This window comes from Sceloporus occidentalis, unplaced genomic scaffold (genome assembly GCF_023333645.1).
Source record: "Sceloporus occidentalis isolate IW3139 unplaced genomic scaffold, rSceOcc1.0.p SCAF_5, whole genome shotgun sequence".
In the NCBI taxonomy this organism is placed as follows: domain Eukaryota; kingdom Metazoa; phylum Chordata; class Lepidosauria; order Squamata; family Phrynosomatidae; genus Sceloporus; species Sceloporus occidentalis.
Window position 1 is genome coordinate 112,263,177 of NW_028316985.1, and position 15,474 is coordinate 112,278,650.

The 15,474-nt window shown below is 39.1% G+C and overlaps 1 protein-coding gene across 3 annotated transcripts in view; it reads right to left on the reverse strand.

Annotated features, from left to right (window-relative positions):
- ARAP2 (ArfGAP with RhoGAP domain, ankyrin repeat and PH domain 2) overlaps positions 1-15,474 on the reverse strand; it is a 138,078-nt gene that overhangs the window by 108,265 nt on the left and 14,339 nt on the right. For all 3 annotated transcript variants that reach the window (XR_016281281.1, XM_089525069.1, XM_089525070.1), the window contains exons 2-3: positions 10,732-11,797; positions 3,433-3,503 (exon numbers count right to left, since the gene is read on the reverse strand). Coding sequence is in view for 2 of the 3 variants with exons in the window: in XM_089525069.1 (XP_089381195.1) it covers positions 3,433-3,503; positions 10,732-11,627 (967 nt within the window). In the remaining variant the exon portion in view is untranslated. The remainder of the gene's footprint in view (positions 1-3,432; positions 3,504-10,731; positions 11,798-15,474) is intronic.

A 15,474-nucleotide genomic window follows, 5' to 3' on the forward strand; every position in this document is an offset into this window, starting at 1 on the left:
TCCCTCTGCCTGAATGGCAGCACATTGAAAATCTACAAGAAACCAAAGCTAGCTTTTATATATAAAAATAAATGTACACATATGATGAAATTAGTGGCATGTATCTTTCAGACTTATGCTGCCCATTAAATTGTTTCAGACTTTCTTTAGGCCATCCCCTTACCATAGCTCTCTTATGCTGCTATAAATTCAAGTCAAAGAAAGAAAGCACATTGCTGCTCAGGAATTACATACACCACATCTTCCTGCCCTGGTTCAGTGAGCCACAAGACCATGCTGTGAAAGCTCTCAGAGCTGTAGGCCTGCATGAAACCCCCAATACACACACACACACACACACACACACACACATCATTTTAATGAGCTCATAAATTCTAAGCCACAATTTCCAAGTGTCTCGTTGTGACTACTGGGTCACTGAACCAGGACCAGGGGCAATGCCTTTTCAATGACACCAATGTGCTACCTTTTGACTTAGTATGCCAAGGATAACCATACTTAAATAAGGAATGGCTACTGTCATTTTAATCAATAGTTTCCTCACAGTGTTTTCCCTTTTCTTCCCAATGTTGATACCATATAGATTGAAACCCCTTAATCCTTGTGGGGGCAGGGGGAAGCAGGAAGTTTCTAGCTACACTTTTTCCAGACAAAAGGCTTTGAAATCTAAACATTAAAAGAATCAAGAGGAAGACCAAAAATAAAAACCACAGCTTTCAAAGCACTCGCATAGTTTCCAAGGTGCAAAAAAGGAAGAAGGGGAGGAGGAAAGGGAATACTGTTTTGTGGTTTTGAAAATGCCTACAGCTGACAGCAGGGCTATTTTGCAGAGCACGAAATGTGCCCAGACATGTGCAGGTATGTCTTTAATAAGAGCATGCTAGAGTTCACTCCAAGTGGATAAGCAACTCTGTTTATCTGCCTTCACTGAGGCAGACTGAACACTATTAACTCTTCTTAATCCTCTTCCCTCAGGTAGAGTGTTAGTTATTAAATACCACAGCTAGGACCCAAAGAATGATATGACTAGTTATCCACACTCAGAAGGGATTCAGACTTTTTCTTTCCCCCAAGCTATGTGGCAAACCAGTTTAGAAAGGAAGTAACTAAACAATCTGTCACACAATATTTGGGAAGAAGGAAGTCGCTGAAGGAGAGGTTAATGAAAAAAGCTGAAGAAAAGTATGCAAATGATAAACACACAATTAATGAGTCCAGCAAAGTGGAACAATCTCCTGGAACATCCATCAATCACTATGTTTAAGGCAGAACAACTTTATTTTATGACATATCTATCTAGCTACCACCTATCATCAATGGTATTTTTAAAGATTTCTGCTGGCTTTAAACTAGACTATATTCTTGTTGCCCGTAATGCATTTTTAATGTAATTTAAAATTTTATTTTATTTACCTACTAGCTACTTAGATATCCTACCTTTATTCCAGTTATCTAAAAATGTGGTACAGTGCAAGGTATTAGAAACTTGCATGTAAATATACTTTGTTGAGTATGTAAGAAAAAAATAAATCATTTCATTTTTTGTCTTCCCAATAGGTAATTCAGGATGAGAGAGTGGATAGTCCAAAATCAGCCACTGAGCTTTATGGCTCAGCATGGAGTAAACCTTGACTCTCCCAAATGCAAGTTCAATATTTTACAAGTCACGCTTGCATGTTTTGGGAAGGGAAGAGAAATATTCTATAAATAGGAATGCATTGGCAATGTGTGTTTGGATTGTGGAATATAAGTGTCGAACAGGTCTTATGGTCAGGAAGTTCTTCCTGATGTTTAAGAATGTTTGCTTTTCCTATACTTTGAATCCACTGCTCCATGTCTAAGGACCGGTACAGACCGCTGAAATTAGGGCTCAGGAGAGCAGAGCATCCGCACACTCTGTGCTCTCCTGGCACCATTTTGGGCATGCGCACATTCAGATGGTGCACACCAATGACATGCCTTGTGTGTTGCATCCAAATGGTGTGGCACACAAGAGACATCACCACACCACTCCAGGTTTTGCAGCTACTTTTTGGAGCGGATCAGTGCTGCACCCATGTGGTTGCTGCGGCAATGATCCAGGAAATAAAGAAGCGGCCTCTGGCCGCCCCTTTCTTCTCATCTGTACAGCCCTTTAGTCTCTGTAGCAGCAGAAAATAAGCTTGCTCCATCCTCAATAGGATATCCTTTCAAACATTTAAACATGACTATCGTGTCACCTCTTAACCTTTCTCTTCCCCCAGACTAAACACACCCAGCTCCTTAAGATATGGTTTCCAGACCTTTCTCATCTTGGTTGGGCTTCTGTGGACACGTTTCAACTTGTCCACATCCTTCTTGTACTGGCATTGAGTTGTCTTTTGAGGCCTCTTTTTGTCTTATGAAGTGAATCTAAAGAAACTATCTCTCATACACTCTCACATAAACACTCACACACATCCCAGTCTAGTATGCACATATCCATTTTTCCTCTTTTATATGTCAAGTTTATTCTTAAAGTATTCTCCAATTGTCCTGCCTCTCTTTCACACTACTCAAACTCTAATTAGATGTGACAGAGCTATGACTTGCATGTTAGAATGCCAGTCATGCAGAACTAGTTTAAAGCAAGATGTGGGAGGTGATTTAAAATGAAGAAATGATGGGTAAGGAGGAGATGTTGAATTCTTCCTCTCTGCCCCCATGTTTTCTCTTGAATTCACTTCCAGAAGCTGAAGAAAAACAGTTGGAGTTTTGAGAGAGGAAAATTGCAGACAGGCAAACAGTTCAGCATGCTGCCTTTCTACATATGAAATTGCCTCCCACTGCTGTCACTACATATATTACTCAATGACACCCAAGTCCTATCTACTGTCACATACGCTTAGGGCATTCTGCTACCCATGCATTTAACTAGCAATCATTCGGAAAGAAGGCAATGATTAAAAGTTCAAATTGGTCTAATGTAAGAAAGGAACATTGCAAGTGGCTTTGGGAAAGATGGTGCAAAAGTAGCACCTGAGAAAGTACAAGTCACTTGCACATCCTGTTTCCATGTGTTTTCCATCATAACAAAAGCTGCACATCTCTTCCACAAGGAAATGCATCAGCCATCAGTATACCTATCTTTCTCCAAGGACAGGGAAGGAAGTTGTCTGGAGTGTCCTCTTTACCAAACTTGTGCAGCATGCTCAGGTGCTGGATTTTTATCACTCTCAAAGAAAGTCTGTGCTGTCAGATAGACGTGTATGTAAAAGTAAGCTAATACTTTCTTGGTAAAATCAAGAAATTTGCCAGTTTCTCATTTATAAGAATCTTTGTTTATTGTTTACATCCTCTTATTTCTCTGCATTTCCCAAATAAGGAATATAATAACAGCTTTTGTTCCTCACTACCATCACATACATTGACTGATAACTCAGTATAATCTGCAGTTGGACAAATTCAACTCACTTCTTTGTGAAATATGACTCTCTGAACAATGGATATTTAAACCTTTCACGTTTCTTCTTTCTTGGAGGTAGCTGGAAAGATAACAAAGAAAGTAATACATATTAGGAAGAACATGCACTTATCTAGTATTATATTCTGTAGACTTACATATTCTGTAGATTTTGAATATGTAGGCTAAACATCTAAATGCTATGGAATTCTGAGATTTGTAGTTTCATGAGATATTTAGCCTTCTCTTTCATAAAGTTCTAGTGCCACAACAAATTGCACATCCCAGGTTTCCATTGCATGGAGTCATGGCAGTTAAAGTGTCAAACTGCATGCAGTATTTCTGCAATGCAGATGCATCCTATGTTCCCCTGCCCATTTTCTGTCACAATATTTTAACCCAAAATATCCCACTTTATTATAGCAATGAATTTGAAATCAATATTGAACTGCTTAAGTAGTTGCAATGAATGTGTGAGAGATTTTTTTTACAAAATGTCCAAGAAAACAACAGCATATTCATAGCTATTGGTCATATAAATAGCTTGACACTTGAGCAAGGTAGCAGGTATCCAAAGACTACTCATGAAACCAAAAGGAGCTGCACAATCAGACTGGCTATACAGAACAGCATACAGTGTAGAACAGACCTGTCTTGAGAGAACAGTCCACAACCACTCATAGTATCAAGTGAACATTTACTTTAATAGAAATATTCAGGAGCATCAGTTTAGCAACATCAGATGTATCAGCTTTTTCAATGGAGACAGTACAGATATATCTTAGGAAAATCCGAACGCTACCAAACATGCTATGCAATTTTCAATTAGAAACAAATACTGTACATTACAAAATAAGGACAAATTTAATCTGCCCTGAGCAATAATGTATTCAAAATAAGAAATGTCATATATAAAAATACCTACAGTCGCTCAGCAATGGATTGAACAAGGACAACAGCTTTCTGCCTCACTACACACATTTCAACATTATCTGACCCCATCCCCATGGAGGTGTCTTACAGTCATCTATTCTCCCCACCTGCAGGCTAATTTCTAAGGCCAAACTGGTCTTGCCATCTCATTTCCATATCCAATGGCTATGTCTTTGTCCTCAAATGACCATAGTTAAAAACTGGACCTGCTACTTCATTTCCATAGCTAAAGGATTTTTAATCTGAATTGACATTCTCACATACTTATGGCATATATATATATGTCTGTACCTGGCTTCAACTCCACCAAAAGCATCTGAGGAAGGTGACCAAAGCATACGAAAGCTCATGCTGCCAACTTCTTTCTTTCAGCTAGTCTCAAAGGTGCTACAAGATCTCTCTACATACTGAGTCTACAGACTAACATGGCTATATTTTGAATTCTTCCTCATGCTGTTTAACATGTATGACTGATACACGTTCAAATATCTTTGATAAAGCACGAATATTTTGGTTGATCCACACTGTGAATCATAGTTAACCTAAATAGACAAATAATCTGCCCTAGCAGAGATCCATTTCCAAAGAGTTTACAATCCAAATTTTGCAACAAAATAGAATTGAAGAGAAATAGCTGTAAGAAGAATATCATTTGTGGCAATACAATGTGATGTCCTTGAGCATCACTCCAGTATCTACAAAACTGTAAGTGCTAGTAACTTGCCTTTCTAGTTCCTCTTTAGAATCCAGAGAACAGAGCAAATCTCAGGCTCAACACATTTCAGCCTAGTAATAAGAGGAACATACTAAAAGACCAAGAAGAAATAAAAAGATGTTGGTTACAATACACAGGAGAGTTATATAAAAGAGATGAAAAAATCAATGACACATGGAATGAAGAATTATATGAAGATGAACCCCAAATTGTAGAAAGTGAAGGGAAATCTGCAATAAGAGCAATTGGGAAGAATAAATCACAAGGAACAGATGATATTCCTATCGACCTGGTACAATCCACACAGACAGCATCAACTCCAGTGTTAACTAAAGTTTGCCAACAATATGGAAAACAAAACCATGGCCAGTAGACTGGAAATGTTTGATATATATCCCCATCCACAAAAATGGAGACAAAAAAGATTGTAGCAACTATAGGACCGTCACATTAATTTCCCATACAAACAAAATTATGCTTAACATTCTGCAACCTAGACTCCAATCATATATGGAGAGAGAAATTCCAGATGTGCAAGAAGGGTTCAGGAAAAGGAACTAGGGACCACACAGCAAACATACAATGGCTAATGGAGCACACCAAGGAATTCCAGAAGGATATCAGCATGTGCTTTATAGCAAAGCTTTTGACTGAATAGATCACAAAAAGCTATGGAACACTCTTAATGAAATGGGAGTGCCATTACTTTCGATAATCCTGATGATAAATCTGTACTTAACACAAGAGGCTACTGTTAGAACAGAATATGGAGAAAAAGAATGGTTTCCAATTAGCAAGGGAATCAGGCAAGGCTGCGTTTAAACAACCTACTTGTTCAACTTGTGTGCAGAAAATATCATATGACAAGCAGGTTTATACTCAGAAGGAGAAATAAAGACAAGAGAAAGGAACAGCAACAATTTAAGATATGCAGATGACACCATACTACAAGCAGAAAATATCACAGACTTGGAACAATTACTAAGGAAGGTCAAAGAAGAAAGTGCAAAGGCAGGCTTGTTGCTGAACATAAAGAAAACAAAAATAATGACCATGGAAGATCTACATAAATTGAACCTAGAAAATGAGAAAATCCAAGATTCCCCATACTTTGTATCAAACAGAAAGAAAGAACAGGAAGGCCAGCGATGAAAGAACTATACCAGACAGCTGGACACTGAAGAAAGCTGACAAAAAGAAAATCAACTCATTTGAGATCTGATGCTAGAGAAAAATGCTAATGATACCATGGTGTTGCATACAAGTGGGTCCTTGAGCAGATCAACTCTGAACTGTCCCTAGAAGCCAAGATGATTAAACTAAGGCTGTTGTACTTTGGTCACATCATGGAAAGGTAGGACTCATTAAAAAAAGACAATGGCGGGATACAGACCGCCATATAGTACGTCTTCTATACGTACTAGGGTTAGGAAGGGGCGGTACTTCCGCACCCCCCTAACCCTAGTACGTATAGAATACGTACAACATGGCGGCGCCCCTTCCACATGGGGGCCGCCATGTTTACGTATCGGACGCTGAGCGTCCGTACGTGTCGCGGCGCCTATGACGTCGCGAGTCCGCGCCAGGCGCCTCGCGACGTCATAAAGGCGCCGCAAAAAGAAGCTCCGAAATGGAGCTTCTTTTTTGCTCCGCGCGGGAGCCGCGCGGTTTGGCTGCTGCGGCTCCCTCGCGGAGCAAATGGCGCCGGCGGGAGACCGCCGCAAAGCGGCGGTCTGTATCCCACCAATGTCACTGGGAAAGTTAGAGGGCAGTAGAAAGAGAGGAAGATCACATTCCAGATGGCTAGACTCAATCAGGAATGTCATGGGCCTGAATCTACAAGACCTAAGCAGAGCAGTAGAGGATAGGGGGCTTGGAGATGTCTCATCCATAGGGTCTCCACGAGTTGAAAATGACTCAAGGGCAGCTAACAATAACAAATGTGTTTTGATCCTGCCTCAAACCTTGGGGAGAAGTGGGTAAGAAAATTATTATTATTATTATTATTATTATTATTATTATTATTAAGGCTTCTTTGCTTTTTCCCTTTACATCACTGTGGAATCACCATATGCTCACAGCCTACTTTTTCCTGCTATCCTCTTGTTCAAAAATGTATCAGCTGTGGATCCAGGCCCTTCAGTTCACCTGGTGAGGTCTCTAATGTTAGTTCAATAAACTGAACTGCTAAAAATAAAGATTACTCCTACCATTGCAAAATTAATTTCTTCACATGGGCAGAATGTCATTTCGATGTTGTCTCAATCAGTTAGGTTTCTCATAACAGCAAATTCTGGCGCTTTGCTTTTATTAAAATTTCAGAATAAAGTCTTTTTCATTCAATCTTGTTAGGAAACAAGGCACCACTGAGATAGTGCCATAGCATTCATCTTCCGTACCATAACCTAACACAATATGACAATCTTCTGAAATTGTTAGAGCTTGCTATCAATTTGCTCTTTTGAAAACACTCCATTAGCGTTCCCCACAGGCTTTTTCTTTAAAAACAAGAAAGGATTTGAGAAAAGAATGAGAAAGAACGCTCTTATAAAATCAAAAACATCAACAAAGATTTGCTAGTATTGGCTCAATTTCACAACCCTAAATTACAATAATTCATCTGATTTTAAATGAACTCCTAAATTAAGTATATAATAGTTTTGCTTTGTGTAGCTAGTTTTATTTGGCTTGAGTTTCATACTATATTGGTGTCTGGATATAGAAGAGAGAAATCTTTTTTTTCCTCTGATCCCATAACTCTTAAGAGCTGTAAAACATCAGATACAATATTCTTGTGAGGTTTGATATGCCTGCTCTATTATCCTTGCTGCAGCAATTAAGGAAACCCATAGCACAGTGTTGTCGCATTTATTGTTGTTGTTAACTACCCTAGAGTAGACTCCAGCTCACAATAACCCTGTGGATGAGACTTCTCCAAAAAAAAAACCCTTTCCTCTGTGGTTCTGCTCAGGTCCTGCGGGCTCGGGCTCATGGCCTCTTTAATTGAGTCCATCTATCTGGCATGTGGTCTTCCTCTCTTTCTCTTGCATTCTACCTTTCATAGCAGTATTGTCTTTTTTAATGATTCATACCTTCTCATGATGTGGCCAAAGTACGATAGTCTCACTTTAGTCATCCTGGCTACCAGATGGGAGTTTAGGCTTGATGTTTTCTAGGGCCCGAAATGGGTCCTAGAACAGATCAAGCCTGAACTCTCCCTGGAAGCCAGATGACTAAATTAAGGCTGTCATATCTGTCAGGATTTAGGTATCCTGGAAAATGTGCAGATGTGGGACAAAGGTAACAGGCTTACTATGGATCACAGGAAGCCATGATGACCAAGCAATGGGGTATGATGCAATCATGGCAGGACATAAAATCAGCAAGTGGCAGAAAGTGCAAAGCATGCCACATGGGGGACTTGTACAGATGTAACACACTGCAAAGAGCCTGGACTAAATGCCTGGATATGGCAAATGTATATAAGGGAGGAGCTCCTGTGCCCAGCGTGAGTGTCATATGATGTGTTGTATAGGCATGAGGTTCTGTCCATGTGAGCGCTGATTTGTAAACAGTGGAACGAGAATTAAAGTACCTCAGACAGAGAACTACAACAGTATTTTGCTTAAATCACAAAAAGGTATGAATCATTAGAAAATACAATAATGTTAGGAAAGGTAGCGGGCAGTGGAAAGAGAGGAAGACCACATACCAGATGTTTGGATTCAATCAAAAAGACCACAGGCATGAGCCTGCAGGACCAGCGCAGTGCAGTGGAGAACATGGTTTTTAAAAAAATATGTCTCATCCACAGGGCTGCCATGAATCAAGGTCAACCCAAGGGCAGTTAATAACAACAACAAAAGAGAGTTCGCTAAACTAGATATTATTGAGGGCAAGGGAATGCAACACTTGTTTTCAATACCACCACCTTGCTTCTTATAACATCAAGTTCTTGTCTTTAAGCATAGTATTTTGTGAATAGTTTAAATAAAGTAAGGAGTGGGCAAGTTGTGTTAAAATGATAGCAAGCTACTGCTGAGCAGAAGGTTTAAGATTATCTGCTTCTTCTCAGATTGGTTTTGGACATCACATGGCATACTGTAGGTAGATAAACAGCACATCTATCTCTTCCTGTGCAAAACTGGCTGGTTTAGTGGTCAGAGACTGGATCATATAGAAGTTAAAGTATTCAATTGTGATTTAGGATATCCAGATTTCCATCCCACTGTGCCACAAAACTCAGCAGGTACCCTGGGCCAATCAACAAAAAGGGGACCCAGATAGTGTGACAAGACTGCCTGGTTGGGTGAAAGGGTCACTGGTAAAGCAAGACAATTATCCTGAAGAGTCAGCTCCAGAAATGAAAAATTACAACAGATATTACTGTAGCATTTGAACAGGAACAAGAAGTTTCCTCTGCAAAAGCCCCAGCTAGTTACTTATACATCTACAAAGATCCTTCTCCATGCAGCTCCTTAAAATTATGTCTAGAGCAGAGATTCCCAAATTGGGTGGTAGTGCCCCCCCCATGGGCAGTTGAAAGATCATAGAGAATCATAGAATCACAGAATCATAAGAGTTGGAAGACACCGCACAGGCCATCCAGTCCAACCCCCTGCCATGCAGGAAATCCAAATCAAAGCATCACCAGCAGATGGCCATCTAGCCTCTGCTTAAAGACCTCCAAGGAAAGAGACTCCACTACACTCCGAGGGGTGAGCAAAAAGGGGCTTCTCCTTGTAGCTCAGCCAGCTGCCCAGTTGCTACTCCCAGGGTGACCAAATGCAAAGGAGCAGCAACAAAGATTGGTTGTTTTGAAGTTGCAGTAGAACAGTAGACTTAATATGAAATAAGCACGGGTGTGTTAGGATTGTCACTCAAGGGGGCAATAAACCCAAAAGTTTGGAACTGCTGATCTAGAAGGTGCTATGAATGAGAGAGCCTTCTCAGCAATGACACCTGAATTATTCTGAGAACAGCTAACCTTGCCCTCACACTGCTGCCTAATTGGCATCAAGCTAACACTTTTACTCCCCTTCAATGTATTTTCAATCTGCTTTATACTGAATTTCAAGCTGTTGAAACATGTATACAAATTGAGTCTCCCTTATCCAAAGTACTTGAGACCAGATGTGTTTTGAATTTTTGTCAGATTTTGTATTACTGGAATGAGATGTCTCAGAGATAGGAGCAAAGTCTAAACAAGAAACACATTTATGTTTCATACACACCTTATAGACATAGCCAAATGGTAATTTTATACATAATATTTTTTAAAAAAATTGTGCACTAAACAAGGTTTGTGTACACTGAACCATCAGAAAGCAAAGGTGACCCTATCTCAGTATCTTTTCTTATTCATGGGGGGGGGGGGGGATGGATTTAGGGAATATTTCAGATTTCAGAATTCTAGATAATTCTAGATAACCTGTATTTGCAAAGATTATATTACATGCCTTTCCTTGTGGTAATAATGATATTATCAGTGGTAATAATACTGTGTGATAATAAAGTGATGTGTACACCAATAATACTATATAAATAATATGATATAAATGAACCATAATAATAAATAAAAATTACTGAAATAGTAACAAGTGATGTGCACTGAACTTAAATACTACATCAAGCTTAACATCTATTGGTATATAATGTTTACCTTGTTGAAGTCTCAGTGGTTGAAGAGCCAGGTATTTCTGGAACAGGGCGGTGCCTAAGCATGAAAGACCGTGTTGGTCTTGGAGCTACTTTTGTAGGATTTTGATTACAAGGATTGTACAAATCATTTTCCACCATTTCACCTTGAAACTCAAAAAACTGGCAGCCCATTGGAGCATTAGCCAAACTTTCCTGTGCTGAAAACATCTGATGATCATCATCACTTGATTTTATTCCAGATGAAGACACAGTACAGGAAGGAGATATTTCTTTGGGAGCGTTGTCTTGTTCAAAGTTAATAGCTTCTGGTTGTCTCTTTTCAAGAGGACTATCCATAGAAATTATCTTTAGGGACATCACATTTTCCAGCACATTTTCTGGATCAGTGGTAACATCTGCTGAACCACTCAAGCTCTGATAGGAGTTGTTAAAAGAGTCGAAACCTGCCAACGTGTTGCTTTTGATGCCCAATGACTCATGGTCAGCAAGTTCTTTAGTATCTCCACATAGGCAATGATTGCCACAGGACATAATTGCAAATTCATTGGATATCTGGCTAGCTATTCCATCCCCCTCTGTGTTTGGAATGTGTTTATTGGAACTGTGGCAAAGGGGCTGAGAAATGCTATTTCCAACGTCTTCTGCACTTTCCATTTTCTGGCTTTCAACAGATGCACATTTGGCTGGCATTTTTGCAAACACAGACTCCAACTGCTTGAGAATTCTTCTGCGGTGCCCCGTAGGAGATATTCCAATCTGTTGAAGTACACGGTCATTTATCCCTGCACAGTCTTGCAAACTGTTATAACCAAAGTCTCGAAAGTTTGGAGAATATTGTCCTAAATTGATGCTGACTAAGAAATCTTTTATATCTCCATCAATGCCCCTGAAAGGCATGCTGGCAAATTAATTCCTCACTTTCTTTTTCAGAGCTCAAAAGAAGCATAATACTGTACTCACACATTGAGAATCAAGGCAAAACACTTGTTAAAGTCCTGTACACAGAATGAAGAAATATCTTCCAACAAGGAGCAACAGTACCTAGAAGTCTGACAGACCTTCAGATCCTACAGTAGGGGAGGAGAAGAGAGTATATGCATTAGAAATGTTATTTTGTACACTTAAGACCAGCATTTTTCTTGCTGGAAATAAAAAAAACAACCTTTTGAAGCACTTCTAATGCTTTTATTGCAAAGGTGGGTGTAATTTCAAAGTAAGCAAGCAACCAGCTTCTTCTCCTGTGCTGGAAGAAATTATACTTGGATTTCTAATGCACATTACTTTCCCTCCTAATTATTAATTCCCAAAGGCCTGTATTCAAGACAATAAAAAGTCAGGGGGGAAAACACAAGCCTGCAATTAACAATTCTTTGGCCACCATTTATGTGTCCAAGCAGCCAAACAAATTAAGTTTTACAAAATGTAATAGTTCTCTCTCTTGTTCTAGGTGCTTGGAAAAGTTACTGTTAGGATGCAACTCCCAGCATTCCCCCAATGAGGACAAAGAGCACCTAGGATGGCTAAATGATTCTGGGATTTGTAGTTCAAGATGTATTTCCTTTAGGATTTCCCACCAATCATAAAAATATAGGTGGACAGGCAAGAAGTAAAGGTACTTGGGGCCTAGTCTTTGGGGGATTTGATGATACCATATCATATCCACCTAAAACAGCCTCATTTTATTTTCCTATATTCTCCTGTGTCTAGGTTTTTTACAGAAAGCTCCTCAGAATGGGAACATGTCCTCTTTCATTCTCGGTTATTAATTCCAGCCCAAACTGAGTACAATGGGACTAAAACATCAAAGGTTCTTCCCTGCAACAAAAAGATGACTGTAAAGCATTTGAACTAACAAAAATACACTTTGGAATTTTATCTAGGAATTACTGCCTTCCCTCCATTGGCCTGTAAGGTGGTATTCATGGTTCTTCTCATGACTTTATCCTCAAGACAACTCAGAGAAGTATAATAGGCTATGTGAGTGTCACATGTCTGATGGTCACCTAGTCAGTTTCATAGGTCAGTAAAGACTAAATCCCAATGCAACACTCTAACCATTATACCACCAGTGGGGGGGGGGGGACAATTCTGCTTTAACTGACACAGTTTTGTCCTATGTAATACTTGGATCTGATGTTTAAAGAGGGTTATTCTGAAATAGTGAGCGTGTTTTAACTTGTTAAACTGTTTAACTTTTGTTTTTTTAAAGTCATTTTTTATTATTAGTGCTGCTCTAAATTAGTTTATTTTACTGTGTGCTGCCCTGAGACCTCTGGATAGAAGGTGAGATATAAACATTAATAATGAAGAAGAGCAGCAGCAGCAGCAGCAACAACAACAACAACAACAACGTCTCAATAAAACCCCAGGAGTGCCTAGGATATTGCCATGGCAGCCAAAATGGAATCATAGTGCTGTAATTGTACAGGATGAAAAGACCCTGGTTCTCACACTGTACTTGATATAGAGCTTTCCAATGGTGCGATGCAAATAATAAATAAGTAACAGTGCAATCCTATACAAATTCCCACTCCAGTTTCATATTATTCCATGGAGCGCAAGTTAGTGTATATATGCCTATAGCCTACCATGGTTCAAATTGCAAAGGGACTTTGTAGCACCTCTGAGACTAACTGCAAGAAAGAAGCTAATTGCATGAGCCTTCATAGACTCAACTCAATGAAGGCTTATGCAACCAGTTTATTTCTTTCAGTTAGTCTCAAAGGTGCTACAAGATCCCTTTGCATATTGACTTTCCAAACTAATATGGCTATGTCTTTGAATGGTCCAGATTACTGCTATTATTTAAAAGATAAAAGGTATATGTATTAAATTCAGAGAATATCTCGAGAAAGCCAAGGAGAACATCCATGTGTAAATGTGAAAGAGTTCTGGCAAAATAAAATCACTTCAAAAACAGTGATAGCATTACAGTGGACCCTTGGTATCCACTGGGATTTGGTTCCAAGACCCTTCATGGATACAAAAATCTGTGGCTATCCAATCTACAGTAGTGTTGTAAAATGGTTTCCCTTTTATAACATTGCAAAATCAAGGTTTGCATTCTGAATTTTTTTAAAAAAAATATTTTTGATTGAATCCATGGATATGGAGGGGTGAGCATAGCTACAATCAATCACATATCTTATGACTAGATGTGGATGGTTATTATTTGTTGTCTGCCTTTTCTGCCTGAGGGAAATCTTTTATTATTTTATGCATGTAATAAATGCAAATAAGTATCTTTTAAAACTTACTGGGAAACCTCAGTGACCATAGTAGAATGCTGAGAGACGAGAGTGGTTAATAAGTCAGTTGCGGAAGAGAGCAATAAGAAAGCATAAGTCAGTTCCCTCTTCTCTCTAGGCAGATGGGAGCCATGCCAGATTACTCTCAGATCTCTATCTGATGTTGAATATCAAAGCTGTCTTAAGTAGAATCTCTCTCACTCATAATTTAATTGTGGATTTTATGGGTGGAGGTTCTAGGAAATTAACTTTGCTGTAACACTGGGTGTGTATCCAGTGTGCAAGTAAAGTACTTTGATACCAATTTAATGCTAGTGACAACCCTGTGACATGACTGTCTCTTATGCAATACTGGGAGTTGTATTACGGTGTTAGATTATCTGCAAGAGAGGTCTGGTATTATAGTTCAAGAAATGGACTAGAACTTTCTAGCGGATAATCTTTTTCAGTTTCACAAACAACATTAAACCAACAACAACAAAAATGATCAGAAAGGCTTAGGGAAAAGTAAGTATAAGAGATGCTTAGAAGGCAATTCCATTAGTTATCTGAATAGCAAGCATGGTATGTTTCTGATTAGAATAAACATAGAGGTTCACTAAGGAAGTCTTTCATGAGTTCACCAAACTACAAATGCCAGATTCCTGCAAGATAGAGCCATGACAATTCAAGTGGCATCAAACCATTCTAACTGTGCACCATGGACACACACTCGAGATAGATTTGGATGGCCAATTTCAATAGTAATAATTATAATAATAACAACAACAATAATTTATTTGTTGCTGTTGTTACTGACATCGTACCTTTCACCACAAACCAGGATCCAGACAGCTTATAAATTAAAATAAAATAAAATACCTGTTTCCAGATATGTTTCCAGACATTACTCTTTAGCAGAAACTTTGGTAACAGAGGTAGAAATAAGATGGTAATAATAGGAATAGGTTCCTACATAATACACAAAAAAGAGGTTCAACATGTCTGAGGCAACTTTTTATTCAAAGCTAGCAACATGCCTACAAGAAATCAAACAGCCAGGCCATGTAAGCTTTGTGTAGGTAAACAAAAACATTTCAATCCTTCAGTAGTCCACTTGAAGACTTCTTCCACAATGCATGCATATGTGACTTTTATTCCCCCACCCTTTTATCACATAAATATTACTGTAGCAAGCTAAATGAGAACAGTTTTTGAAATCTTCTCTTGGAAGGACACAGGCTGAGTCACTGAAAACCTGAATATACCCTAGTGAGTTAGGAGGGGGCTTTGAGCATCGATTGCAGCCACTGTCTGTGTCAAAGCCACAGTGAATCTGCTATGCTACTCTATATTGTAAATACGTTTATTTTAGACCCAGTAGTGATGTACTACTTTGAGCATTGGAGCATTGGACTCTGGAAAACAGGGTTCAAATCACCATTTGGCCATGGTGACCCACTGGGAGACCTTGGGCAAGTCACACTCAGTCTCTCAGCCACAAAGGAAGGCAATAA